This window comes from Coturnix japonica, chromosome 13 (assembly GCF_054131305.1).
Source record: "Coturnix japonica strain WE chromosome 13, WE-NBRP24, whole genome shotgun sequence".
NCBI lineage: Eukaryota > Metazoa > Chordata > Aves > Galliformes > Phasianidae > Coturnix > Coturnix japonica.
The window spans coordinates 19,357,966-19,371,584 of NC_140675.1; the positions used below are offsets into that span (position 1 = coordinate 19,357,966).

Here is a 13,619-nt window from a genome sequence, read left to right on the forward strand (position 1 = left end):
AGAACTGAGGGTGTCCTAAGAGGGGATCTGAGCTGTTTCGGTAAGGAGGAGGGCAGGATGTCATTCAAAAATTCACAAGGAATTAAGCATCATTAATTTGACAGCCCATTAGTAGCTTGTTTTTTTTTCTCAGTATTGTGTTGTATGTAGTTAAAGGGGCATAAAAATAATGCAATCAATAATTTCCATGAAAGCAGTTGAGCCAGCAGGGACTGTATGCTTTCGGTTTCCAAAACAACTTTCCTGTTAAGACCCATTGGATTAATTGGTGCTTTCTATTGCATTCTGTACTGCACTCCTTCTTGTCCATTCTATGGTCTTCAGAAGAGAACTCACAGTGAAGTGTCCACCACTTGCAGCTTTGGGAAGAGAATCGACTCCTTGGTGTTGAATTGCTTTTATCAGATACAATCATAATCCTCAGGACCAGGACTAAACCGAGAGAGATCTCCCACCACAATTACTCATAGGTTCTCATTTGTGGGAGTGACAGAAGGGCAGGGTCTACCTACACAAGAGATGCTCAAGGCTTCTCAGCCAGTACTTTTCCACTATTCCCCTGCTTCTTTTGCTCTTAAGATTAATGGATTGTCTTCCTGGGTTGCCTTGAGAATGAGAACTCATCAGTTATGGGTAATATATACCCCAACTTAATGTACCCACGCAACACCTGGAGCTTCCCTAGCATAATTCGTTTAAAGATTAGCTTATATCAGTAAGGGAGGCTGAATCTCAGCCTGTCTTTCACTCAGAGGTTACAGAGAGCTGTGTGTTTAGAAAGGCCTCAGATGTTTTCTTAGGGATTCCCTTCAGATCTCTGCTTCCTTCCAAGCCTGGGCCAGGCACAGAGCTGAGCTGGTTGGCGACCACCTGCCTGCTGAGACCAGATTGTGCATTAACATCCCAGCTACATGGATGGCTCACAAAGCCTTAATTGCACACATTCAAGGAAAATGGGTGCAGCTGTAGCTTATGTACGCAGTAAATCAAACTCAAGAATCCGATCCAGCCACTATACTGAGGAGGAGTCTGTCCTTAAGGACCCCGAATGCCTCCCATCTCCTAGAGTTTGTCCTTCAGAAAGGGAGAAGTGTTTGTGTCCAAGTTAAGCAGGAAATGTAGTCAGAGCACGAGTGGTCCACAAGTAACCCTGCATCGCTTCCATCCCTCCGGTGCATTATGAAATCACTGTGCGATGCTTTTTCTCGAGCCCAAAGAAATGGAATTATTCTAACTATAATGGTTTAAAATGTTTGCTGTTACTACACAGAACAGCTGGCCTTTAAAGCGATTACTTCAGTAAGCTGCACATCTTCAGTCTCTCAGGAAGATGAGTGTGAGTCCAGAGAGCGTTTAATTCATGGCCTGAAAGGATCTTCTCATTGTGTTCATCTCTCAGGCTCCAACTCCTACCAAATGTCCATCCGGGACATGAAGCTGTTCTTCCCAGAAGGTCTGTGCTGCTCCAAGTGCCCGATGCTGGAGGAGGAGGAGGTGGGATTCTGCCCATTCCTGAAGGGTCTCCTGCTGTGTCAGAGCAATGGCTTTGCTCCTGTTAGCCCTTCATTTCCTTCCTCTTACACTTCAGATAATTCTTTCTTGCTGTGTTTCACCAGCTGCTGAGATTTCCTTCTCCTCTGGATGTCCCTGCCACAATGTGCTGACTTGGTATTGACCCAGACAGTCTCAGAGGAAAAGTGCTTTTTCAGATGTGTTTGTTCAGTGACCTGTGCTATAAATCCAGGAAGGCTCAGGGCTGTTGCTTTAGAAGCCAAATTCCCACACTGAGCCAAGACCGCTTTGGAAGCAGGTCACGGGGAACAACACCAGCATCACCCATGATTGCTTCCACACAGCTGACCCAGAGGCTGATTGTTACCAGCTTTTCACACTGTGCTGGGATGTGTGGATGTGACAGTTTGTTCCATGGCAGGAGGGAGCTGCTACCTGCTCCTTTGGTGCTGGGTAAAGATGCTGTACCCTTGGGGTCCTCGAGTCCCTGGCCTTAAAGAGCTGGGAATGGAGACCTTAGAAAGATGTCTGGATGCAGGAGCTTTAAAGGACAGCAAGATGCCACACTTAGTTAAACCCCAATAAGAACAAATGCATGCAAAGTGTTCTTTTATCTTCAGACAACCAGGTGTTTTCTAGGCTGGTAATTACAGGAGTACCCAACACCATCCAAACCTTCACAGCTTGCCTGAATCAATCCTTATAAATGGAATCAATCCTTATAAATGCTATCCTTCCTGATAGGTAACGGTGCTCACATGACTTGTCTCCCCCTCCCTTCCTTCCTGCAGATCCATAACCTGGAACGTGACCCCACAGTCAGCTTGGAAATCAACAAGCAGCACAAAATCATAAGGCGTGAGGCAGGAGGGCAACTCCATTTACTGGGCTCTGGGCAACCACATGATCTTGGTAAGGAAATGAGTGACTCTTGTTATAGATTGAGGCTGTTATTGATTAATTGGACAGCAAGACAAACCATCTGGTGGTAGCAGGATCTGGGATTGATGCCCTTTCAGAAGGGAGCGAGGAGTCCGAGCTACAAAGAACAGCTCTGATGGAGCCCAGCCAGTTCACTCTTAGCCTGCAGGGCCTTTCTTTTATGGGTTTAAACATAGGGCTGACAAGGAGTGCTGACCTCGTCAGCAGCAGAACATAGAGATAACATAAAGCGCCAGTGAATGCTGCTGAACGTTTATAGTGTGTTTTAGAACTTGCTTGGCCACCATGGTTTGCACATCCATTCATAGCCAGCCTTTGGAGAGACCAAGGCATCACAGTGCAATGGGGGGACCTTTAGTTCAGGGTGTAGATAAGCAGCAGTTTGTGTGTGGGTGCTTTGGGCACTGCACACATCCATCTCATGGGAACAGGGCTGAGATCTCATTCAGTTCCCAAGGCTGTTAGCAGTGGGTTCTTTCCACTGTCTCCTATCAGCTTTGGGCTGTGCCCTACACATGCTTTGTGACCCTGACAGAAGTCACACAATTAAGGCTGGCAAGCTCCTTGTCTCATGCTGCACACTAATAGAGGTTGGCTGCATGAAGGTCCATTATTAAACCATTGGCTGTGCTGAGGTCCATCTCTCAACATTGCTGCTATTCCATGGCCACTGTATGAGCCCTGAAACAAGAGTAATGATAACACTGAGAGCTCGGCTTGGAAATAGAGTGAGGATTCTGCAGGTTCTGTACAGCCTGCAAAGCAAACCTCTGAGTATGTGCCCTCAATTTCCTGCTCCGTGAGAATCTCTCGGCTTTGAAGCTGCCGAGTGGAAAGGAAAGCAGCGTGCAGCCCTGATGTGTTTGTGTCTCAGAGAATGCATTTCAAAGAGCTGCTGTCCTGGAAAAGCGAGCACACGTGATTTTGGGCTGTCAGGCTCAATACAGTGAGCGATGCCAGCGAGCCAGGAGCATCATTCACTTGGTGGCCCCTTCTTGGACGCTAGAGGTAGCTCTTGCACGCAAGGAAACGTCTCCTTGTGGCAAATAAGGATCCCAAAGCCTAAAGGATGGACAGATTGATCGCGGGGAAAATATGAACTGCATTAAATCTTATGTATGTTGCTGAGAATTGCATTTCGGATTATGAAAGCAGCTGGATTAGCAGATTTCTTTGCTTGGGAGAAAGTAAGTGGAAGAGCATCTCCTGTATTGAGCCAGCAGCTGTCCTTGGCTGACTCCTGGAACGGGGTCACTGCTGCTGCATGGTGGTCCCCTGATACACACATGTTTGGGATGAGCGGTCACATCTGTGAGCATCCCAAATGGCACCGTGATGTGGAGTGTCTCTGATGTGCTGGTTACATCTGCAGCAAGGAGGAATGACTCGGAGGGTGAGCAGTCAAAGGGGTTGATCTAAAGCAGCTGCTGTGTTTTGCTCTTTTCCCAGCAGATCGGCCAGTGCTCAGCAACCTCTGCCAAACCACTTGTCTCATCCTGCCGGCCATAATCCTCCGGGGTTCAGACCCACCTTATGTTGAGCTGCTCGATCAGCTCATTGGCAAAGGTTTCACGGTGACTGGAGTTCGCCTCACTGTGCTGGATGCACCGCAGGCTCATTGCATCTCCAAGATACTAAGCGGGGCCAAGTGTGGTGTGGAAGCAAAGGTATGAAGTCTGGGTTTGTGCTTTGCTTCTTTCCCCGTGGAAGAGGAGTTGTTTGATGCTGTGCTGGCTCTGAGCAGACCAGCTTTGGTAGCAGCGTTAGTATTGTGCTGCAGTCTGATCTCTTATGCACTAGTAAGTAATGTGGGCTGTGTGTCTTGCCAGCTTCGTGCTCCTGTATCTCCATTAACTCACAGACACCCAAACTTGACATCACGATGTGCAAATATAACCTCACTGTGAATGCTGTGTCCCCTTTAGACATGCTCTTCCATTCGCATCACGGTGCCCAGTTGCTGCTGTTATGTATGTTCTGCTGTTGTATCTTGGCTTGTTCTCCCAGATAAATGCATTTTCTATTTCCTTTTCTGTAATCACACTCCATTAATCCTCCTCTATAATGCTAAATAACCCTTCCACTTCTTGGACGGTGCCGTGGAGTTCTGGGCAGACACTGAATTTCATCTCTCATTCGGCTGGTGGTGGCAACTCGCACTGCATCCAACATGGGCTTTAAGCAACGGGGTGTGAGCACAAACTCTGCTTCTGGGGTCGGCCAACACTTTGCTTTACAACAATGAAGCATCACACCAAAGCTGTTTTTCCCTTTGTACTTAGTATAGGATAAATCCACCATTGCAGGAGCCTTGCTAGAGCAAGGCGATAAGGGGGAGCGTGCAAGCAAACACTGTCAGGAGGAGGAGAGAGTCATCAGTGGGGGGGAGCTACTTATAGTGGCAGCAGCAATCAACAAAGGGCTGTCAGAACCATGCAGAGATTCCTAAGGAAAAATTAAAAGCATTTCTGTTTGCAGCCCATCAGTATTTCTGAGTGTCTCGGGTGCAACCGATAATAAAGCAGGTAAGATCTTTTCAGGTTGGGACTTTTGAAGCTGACAGCATCCCTTTGAGGTACATCTGCACATGAAAGCAATTACAGCCAGCGTCCAATTAGTCTGAGCACTGCCCTGCAGATCCCCTGAGGATGCCATGCAGAATGTGCACAACTCTCTAGGAAACACGAAGCCAATGGGTGTGTTGTTGCAGTTCCATCCATGTTCCTGTTTCCAGCACAATCAGTGAGTGAATAACACAACCACAACCCGGCTTATTTTCACTCTGAGGGGAGGGAGCAGGAATAGTGGTGTGCTGTAGGAATGGGTGAGCCAACAGTTCAGACGTGATACTCCTTCAGTGTGTCTGCTGCTCTCCTTCCTGCCCGCACACAGCAGTTATCTCAGCTGTCAGCAGCTCATCAGTGAGGCTTACAGCCTTACCTAAGCGGGTAACAAACCAAGGCTGTGCTCTTCCCTCTCTCAGTGCTCCCTCTTGAAGGACGGTCTGTGCCTGGTGGTAGCGGCAGAGCGAGACAACGCGGTCATTGGCTTCAACTCCCTGTTGGACGGGTAAGTGAGGAACACCACCGCCTCATTTCCCTACCAGAGGGTGTGTGATCCAAACCAGGGCAGCTGGCTGCTCCACAGTTCGCTTGTGGTTTGGATTCCCACAGTGTTTGGTGCCACTCAAAGGCAACGTGTTCCTCCAAAGGAAGGCATGTCACAGGCACAAGGGATGGCTGGGTTGGGTGGTCTTAGGTGGTTTTCCAGCCTTCATGATTCTTTTAAGCCATGCTGTCTTTGACATACTGACATCTCAGAGCAGCCAAGGTCCATGTACCCTGTGCTCAGGATGTTGACTAGCGAGTTGTGTGCTTTGCTCAGGGCTCAGAGCATCTCTAAGTCTTGGTAGCCTGGTTCCAAACTGCAGGGAATTCTCTCAGATAAGGGCTCACGCTGGGAATAGACCTGCTGAATCAATACAATTCCTAGGAGAAATATCTTAGCAGCTTCTGTGTTTGCTATGAAGAAAAATAAAATAAAATAAAATAGCTTAAAATAAACAGCAGAGAGCAAAATCAGAAACCAGGCTCGTAAATAAATCACCAGGAACGCTGGGTTTATCAGCCTGAGAAAACAAACAGAGCCCCTCTACAGGGACTGATTAGTGAAACAGGCTGATTATCAGGCCAATTAACCCACTGCCTCCCAGAGGGAAAGTCTCCATGTGCAGGAGGTGGGATTTAGGAAAGAAAAGAGCTGTCAGGAGCCCCAGAGATCACTGCTGAGGGACTGTCAGCGGGGCCAGGAGCCAGCACAGCATCCCCCACCTCTTTATTTTGCTGTCGGAGTCTGGGTACAACCTGTAACCAGGCACTGCTGCCTCCTGTGGCTTTTTACCCTGGGCCTGCTGTCGTGTGCCTGCATCCCACAGGGCAGGAGCTGCTCTGCCTTCAGAACCAGTGCAACCATTTGAAACCGGTTTTACAGAAACAGAAACTTTATCTTTTGTTCTGGGTTGTGTTGCTGGAAGGGAGGGGCACAGATCCTTGGCTAGATCAGCTCCAGCCAGCAGCAGTGCCCATGCTCTACCATTAGCCATTGCTCTACCATTAGCCATCGTGCTGCTTACAGACAACTTTGCAAAGGTCTCTGCCAGCCAACCTGACTGAAGCAGCGTCTCATAAGGACACTTCAAGCTCAGGCATCTTCACTGCCTGGTTTATAAACATTTCAGCATAACATCTGAGGTTAATTGCACTTATGGCTCCATCAGCAGGAGCCACGTGACACTGAATAAATCACTGCGTATCTCTATCACTGCTGTGATCCCAATTCCTGCTGTGTGGGAGATGATTTTCTGGCCCTGGGACCTGGTGCACACTGGAGCCACATCACTCAGGCACCGTGTCACAGGGATGTGATGCCAGAGGTGGGCTGTGATGAGAAGGAATCAGGTGCTGAAGGAACAACACGAGCTTGGCTGGAGCAGCTGCTTGTCCTGAGCCTTGTTCAGAGCTTTGCTATTCCAGCTCTGTTGGTGGCACATGAAGGGGATGCTCAGAGGCTGCACTGTGCAGAGCAGTTCCCTTAAGGGCTGCCACAGACCCTCATAACTGTGTGCTGCTGTTCAGCAGCAGCAACACCCACACTGTGTGCTCTGCCCTTTCCCTGGGTGTCTGTGAAGGGATGATTTCTGCACCCAAGTGCAGGAAGAACACAGAAGGGGACAGAACTTGTGCAGGTGGGGGCACAAATACAGTCTGTGAGCTTGGCTGGCTGCAAAGAGCGGAGCCAGAGGGAGATGGAGGAGGATGCCAAGGGCAATTTGCAGGGCAGTGAAGTCAGGTGTTTGGGAGGGGTGAGGGGAACCACAGCATTGGACCAGTGAGACCAGGGCAGAGCCTGGGGGAGGAAGTGACACAATCCTACCTACAGACAAGGAAAACAGATGGGAGAGTTGCCTTTCTAGTTCTGCCAGCACTCGGTTGCCCGGGTCTCCGTTAGAAAGCATTTGAATTTCCCCTGTCATAACTTGTTTTTAAAGGCAGATTTCCTAGCTGCAGGGTGGCAGAGGGAAGAATTTACAAGCAGGCTGAAAGCAAAGACTCAGAGAAAGGAGCTCTCAGCAAACCGCATGTAGCTGCCTTCATAAAGAGGTGCCGTGTTATGGTGACCACAATAGAAATGACTCCTCTGTGGTTAGCTGAGCTCTCATAAAACACTTCCAGGTGCTGCTATGATTGCTGGGACCCACCTGTGTTGTGTAGGGTCCCCAGGAATTCAGCTGGTTCACGTTGTGCTGAGCTCCGTCGGCGATGCTGGGCTGAAGCACACCCCAATCCCGGCTGCAGGGAAAGCAAATGAGAGTGCAGGCGATCAGAGCGGAGCTCCAAGCACTGAGCAACATAGCAGGATGTTGTGCTGCCTGATGGAACGTTCTTAGCAAGCGTTAATTGCTGTTAGCAGGGAGCGATGTTATCCCTATAGGAGGCTCCTCTCTGGGAGGCTTTGGAGTGAAAGGAGGTTTAGAAATCAAAGGAGGAACGTGAGGGATGTGAGATCCTGGAGCTGATGGAAACCTCCGGAGGGAAAGCTGCTGCCAGGCACAATGGCTGTGTGTGGGGGCAGGGAGCTGGGAGTGCTTCCAGGGGCTGAAGGCTCTGCCTGTGCACGGGGTTGGCTAAGAAGGCAATTCTGAGCTTTGCATCTTGCCTTGAGATGTCTCAAATATGTCTTGTGGTCAATCCGTGTGATTCAAGAGGGACCAAAGCACAGTGCGAGCAGTGCAGCCTGCCCTGCTGTGAGGGGCAGCACGGGGAGCCCTCTGTGCTCTGTCTTTGGTGAGAAAACGGCCTGACAGATGTGGATGTGTGTGGATTCCCACTGCCCCACAGACCCCATTATGCAACGGGTCGTTACTGTTTGTTTGGAGGCTTATATTTTAAGAATCCCAATCCATTTATACAAAGCTTTGTAAAACCCGGGATTTAGCTGCGTAAAGAAGTTCAGTAACAGATGCCCACGGCCAGAGCTGCTGGCACTGAGCACAGCCCTGCCTAAAGCTGGGTCATCAGCAGTTCCAACAGCTTAGATGGCAAAATAACTCTGCCTTCTCTTTGTCTTTACCCCCAGTGTGTGCTGGCAGAAGCAGTCGGAGCTGGATGTGGCGCAACATCTCCTCTATCCCCAGAACGAGAAGCAGGCAAGTAAGATGGTTATGGAATAGATGGACCTTTTGTGTCCCCGTGATGAATGAAGCTTGTTCAGGTGGGTTGGGTTTTAAATGAAAATGTCATGTTTTGTGCCTGTGGAGGAGCAGCCCAGCTGGGCAGAGCTCAGACACTGAGCTGTGTCCTGGGGCAGAGCAGGGTGCAATGCTGCTCCCTGGGGCTGCAGGAGGCACAGCAGTGAGCCGGGGTTCCCTTCAAAGGGCCCTTTTGCTCCCAGGTGGGTTGGGAGGTCTCAGAGCCAGATCTGTGCTCTGGGCAATGGCTGTACCTCAAAAGGTGTCCCTGTGTTGGATCCTCTGATCTCTTGCTAATGGGTTTATGAAATGTCAGCCAGGCTTTCCAGGTTACAGCTAACGAGCAACACCATGATATCAGGCAAAGTTCAGAGGGTTAAGTGAACACGGGTTGCAAATCCTCACGGTTTGAATGGTGTTCAGTGGTGGGGCTGCACCATGGGAGAGAAAAGGAACTGCAGACTGACTGCCCACGTGGTCCGGGAATAGGAAATAGGGTGAGAATTCAGATTTCCAGCTGGAGGCTGTTTCGGTGTTGGCAGCTGGGCAGAGCAGCTCAGGTGGGACCCACCACCATTAGAGGGGCAGAAGAGAGGAGGTAACACCCCAAGGAGGAGTCACAGAACAGCTTGGGTGGGAAGGGACCTGCAGGGGAGTCCCTTTGCAACACACACAACTCATTGCTCTCCTCTTCCTTCTTCTCATCTCCCCAGGCTGAAGAGCTGCTCTGTTGTCTTTTTGACTCCCTGACATCTGACAGCACCCGCCGCATTGAATCCCAGAGCTGTTAGCTGCTGCTCACAGACCCCATGTAGCCCATGGGCCAGTGCCATTGCAAGGGGTATCTGTGCAGGTGGGCACAGAGCTGCCCCCAGCCCCCAGGAGCACCAGCATCCGTTTGTCATTATAATAAATTCTGAAGCATCCTGTTGGATGAATGAGCGTGGTGAGGGGGCAGCGCCCAGGAACAAATCCTGCTGAACTACGGAGTGATTTCTAATGGAGTGCATTCATGATCTGCCTGTGTTTGTGGAGGATTCATCAGATTGGGTTAGAAATCAGGAGGTAAACACAGAGACAGAAAGTTCTCTGCTATCTCACTCTCAAGCGTATGGGTACTCTGTGTTCTGATGCTATTGTGGCCTTTGAACTGAAGACAGAACCCCAGTAAATCGCATGGAGATAGAAGGAGGGAGGTTGGATCCCTTGGGAGATGAGTGTACCAGGCAGGGCTATTGAAGGAGGCTGGAAGCTGGGCAGCCTGGCATTCACATCCCTGCTCCCCGGCCCTGCTGCCGGCCGTGTGCCCACCCAGCTGCCCAGGCTGCATCCCCTGCAGAGAAGCTCCAGGGACCGTGTGCCAGCTGTCCCCATCCCTCGGGGTCTGGGGAGCTGTTGTAACCCAAGCCCTGCTCTGCTCCTGCAGCTCAGTAAGTAGGTCATCTTGCTGCACTCCAGCGCGCTTCTGTCGTGCCTGCGAGCTGCACACGGCTTTGAAATGAATGAGAATGAAAAGGATGCTGAGGTGAAGCCCCATCCGCAAACACAGCGGGAGCTGTGCCTCGATTTCCCAGTCATGAAACTGCCGCAGGAACCAGCACAGAAATGGGGCAGCACCAGGTGCATCCTTGGTCCTCATCTGAATGCCCAGCTGATGAATCTTGGCATGATGAACCATGCACGGAGCTGGGAAAACATCATCCTCCGGTACTTCACTAGATGCCGCCATCCCATAATGAGCTCAGCAGCCATTCCGGAGCACCCCACTGCTCTCTGGAGAGCTGCAGGGTTCCGTCCTGCTGCCCAGTGCCACAAACAGCCGCAGCTCAGCCGTCCTCCCTGCAAACTGCCCCAGGATCCACAGCACCTCGGAGCTGAGGAGTGAATTAAGGATGGCTGGGATGGGGAGAAAGGCAGATCCGATCGGAGATTGCCAGCTTTGCAGCTGGCTCCTACTTGCAAACAATCCATTTAGCTTATGAAAGCAAGGAACTGAGTACAAAACCCCTTAGATTGTTTGCTTCCGAGAGAAAGAAAAGAAAAGAAATGGAATTTAGATTAAAAATTATGCAGAATAGCGTGAATTGCCCACCCTCCCGTGCCTCCCCTCTAGCTGGAAAACCGGAGCTCATCAGGATTTGGCATTGTTCTGCTGCCAGCATGGAGCTGCCTCAATGGAGGAGATAACATAAGGGAGGTGGCACTCAGTGTTAACTCCTTCGGGCCCTGCAGGGCTGTGTCCCTTCCCCACCCTGCGCTGGGTGCGGGGAAGCAGAGCTCACACGTTGTCTCCTTCCATCCTTTCCATTCATCCCACCGGGGCCGCTCTGTGGCTTTAGATGATGTCTGGAGCCATCACGTGTGACTGTGACTATTCCAGCCCCTGAAGGAGGGTAGGGGAGGCCTCAATATTAACGAATAACCGGGGAGTGGTGCTCAGATGTTCCACTTCCACATCCCTTCTCAGCCCCAATTCAGCTGAATGGAGAAGCTCTGAGAGCAGGTGGCACCTGACATTGAAACTTGGGATGCCTGGATTTGGTTTGGGCTGGGATGATGTTTGGGGATGTTTTAATGATTACATTATTCACCCCCCAGAAAACAGTTCCTGCCCCAGCCCCATTCACCCCATTGCAGCACCAGGGCTGTGTCCCACCCCCTCTCAGAGCTCCGAGGGTCCCTGTGCTCACACAGAGCTCCCTGCCCAGCTCTGACCCTGCAGCACAGCTGTGCTGTTGCTCTGCTTGAAGCATCTGCACTATTTTAGGTCATCCTTGCTGCCGATTTCACATTGCGCTGCCAGCAGAGGTGGCCTGGAGGCACACACCGCCATGGCATTGCCTTCACCTGCTGGCTACATCCATCCACCCAGGGGCACTGCAGGATGCAGGGTGCCACAGGGACGTGGCACAGCACAGACCTGCTGCTCCCTGCAGCATCCCCGGGGCTGCCACCTCCCCCACCAACCCGGGCTGAAGCCATGGGGTGGGCAGCGGCCCCTCTTCATCTCATCTCATCTCATCTCCCCACGACATCGTGGCAGCAGGAGCTGCCGGTTAATTGGCCCTTGGCAATTCCCCATGGACAGGGACTGGAGGAGCACAAAGGACGATTTGTCTGCAGGGCTGCGAGCTTTGATAAAGCAGGGCTGGGGATGACTCAGATGTGGGTAATTAAAGCAGCTGAGGCTCTGGTAGAGATATCGGCTCTGAGCTCCTTCAGCTGCTGGAACTGGGTCACGCTGAGCCCGGTGCTGGTATGGCTGTGATCCGATGGCACCGCTGCTCCCTGACCCTGAGAGCAGCCGAGTGCCCTGCAGGGCGCATGGATGGGGCTGGGGGCTGCATCCTGTGCTGCTGCTCTGGGCTGAGCTGCTGTACCTGGGACACTTCACTGGGTTGGCAGCAGGAAACGCAGGACCTCCATCCTTTAGTGAGAGCAGGGCAGGAGGGTGACCCAAAGGCTGCACCCACACCGGGCTGGTGGTGGCAGAGGGGCTGTGCAGCCCTCCCACCTCACCCACGAGCTTCTGTGCCAAAGTTTCTTTCTAGCACGGCACCTCCAGGGCTGCAAACAATTACCATCCACCTGAAGCTGTAGGTGTGTTCTGGATGTCTGTAAGCCCCCGAGGTGTTACAGACGGGGTACGAGCCGGGCCCACCTGCATCTCATTCACTGTTTATTAAATCCCCTGTTAATCTTTCAGACTAGGCCTTTATGAAGGAGCAGCAGCTCAGTGAGGAGCTCAGCTTCCCCCCATGCTGCAGCACCAGACAGCTGGGATGTGCTGCAGGGAGCCTGTATCTCCCAACCCATCCCCACAGCACCTCTATCCTAACCCCAGAACATCTTACAGTGTGTCCATAGGATCTCCCATCCCATCCCCATAGCATCTCCCCTGTCTCCCATCCCATCCCATCCCATTCCATCCCATCCCTGTAGAACCTCCCATCCCTTCCCATTTCATCTCCCATCCCATCCTGCAGCATCTCCCATCCGTGCTGACATCTCCCAGCTTCGCCAAGGCTGGGATGCAGCAGTTGCCATGGCAATATGGGAGGCCGATGGAGCTGGAGACCACAATTGAGATGTTCAGGCTGCAGGGTTGGGGGGGGGGGGGATGTGCTGGGGGTGCTCCTTTATCCCCTCATGCCTGCCCTGGTCCTCAATGCACCCCAAAACTGGTGAACCCCCCCAAAAAGCCTATTGACAAAGCTCCAATTTGTTTCAGCCAAAGGATGCAAATGGAAAAAAATCTCCATTTTCTACTTTTTAGAGGAAAAATTTCTAAGCTCATATAATTGCAGCCAGGCTGGGGGTACCAGCAGCCTCCTGTGTGCCTCCACCCTGCACCAAAACCCTCCTGAGCCCAAAGGGAACAGCAGCAGATCCTGGCACAGCCTGAGGATGTTCACAGGGCTGCTTCCACTGGGCATGGAGATGGGGGGGATGGGATGGGATGGGATGGGATGGGATGGGATGGGATGGGATGGGATGGGATGGGATGGGATGGGATGGGATGGAGTGGGATGGAATGGGATGGGATGGGATGGGATGGGATGGGATGGGATGGGATGGGATGGGATGGGATGGGATGGGATGGGATGGAGTGGGATGGGATGGGATGGGATGGGATGGGATGGGATGGGATGGGATGGGATGGAGTGGGATGGGATGGGATGGGATGGGATGGGATGGGATGGGATGGGATGGGATGGGATGTTCAGGCTGCCACCAGCTGAAACTTCCCATGTGGGTGCTGGATTTGTCCCCACCTTGTGATGGGTTTTCATGCCCACTGCAGGCAGCTTGTCCCCACGGGGCTCTGACACCATCAGTGCAGCACCCAGCGGTGCAGAGAGCAGCAGAGCCCCGAGGACGGGCAGCCAAGCTCTGAGCAGCACAGCAGGGCACCAGG

At 51.8% G+C, this 13,619-nt stretch overlaps 1 protein-coding gene and 1 long non-coding RNA gene across 18 annotated transcripts in view; one reads left to right on the forward strand and one right to left on the reverse strand.

The window, feature by feature from the left end:
* The window catches only part of DNAAF8 (dynein axonemal assembly factor 8), a 58,011-nt gene extending 48,376 nt beyond the window's left edge, over positions 1 to 9,635 (forward strand). For 10 of the 17 annotated variants that reach the window (XM_015877415.3, XM_015877419.3, XM_015877420.3 and 7 more), the window contains 6 exons: positions 1,400 to 1,494; positions 2,304 to 2,424; positions 3,904 to 4,121; positions 5,438 to 5,523; positions 8,590 to 8,659; positions 9,415 to 9,635. In XM_015877415.3, coding sequence (XP_015732901.2) covers positions 1,400 to 1,494; positions 2,304 to 2,424; positions 3,904 to 4,121; positions 5,438 to 5,523; positions 8,590 to 8,659; positions 9,415 to 9,492 — 668 coding nt within the window. In that variant the 3' untranslated portion in view covers positions 9,493 to 9,635. The remainder of the gene's footprint in view (positions 1 to 1,399; positions 1,495 to 2,303; positions 2,425 to 3,903; positions 4,122 to 5,437; positions 5,524 to 8,589; positions 8,660 to 9,414) is intronic. The other 7 variants (XM_015877416.3, XM_085514318.1, XM_085514320.1 and 4 more) reach the window with 1 other exon arrangement.
* On the reverse strand, positions 1,399 to 7,848 carry LOC116654087 (uncharacterized). The gene is made up of 2 exons (XR_004308970.2): positions 7,712 to 7,848; positions 1,399 to 5,975 (listed from the first exon to the last, which is right to left on the reverse strand). It is a non-coding gene; the product is annotated as an uncharacterized LOC116654087 (long non-coding RNA).
* Positions 9,636 to 13,619: the final 3,984 nt, after the last annotated feature.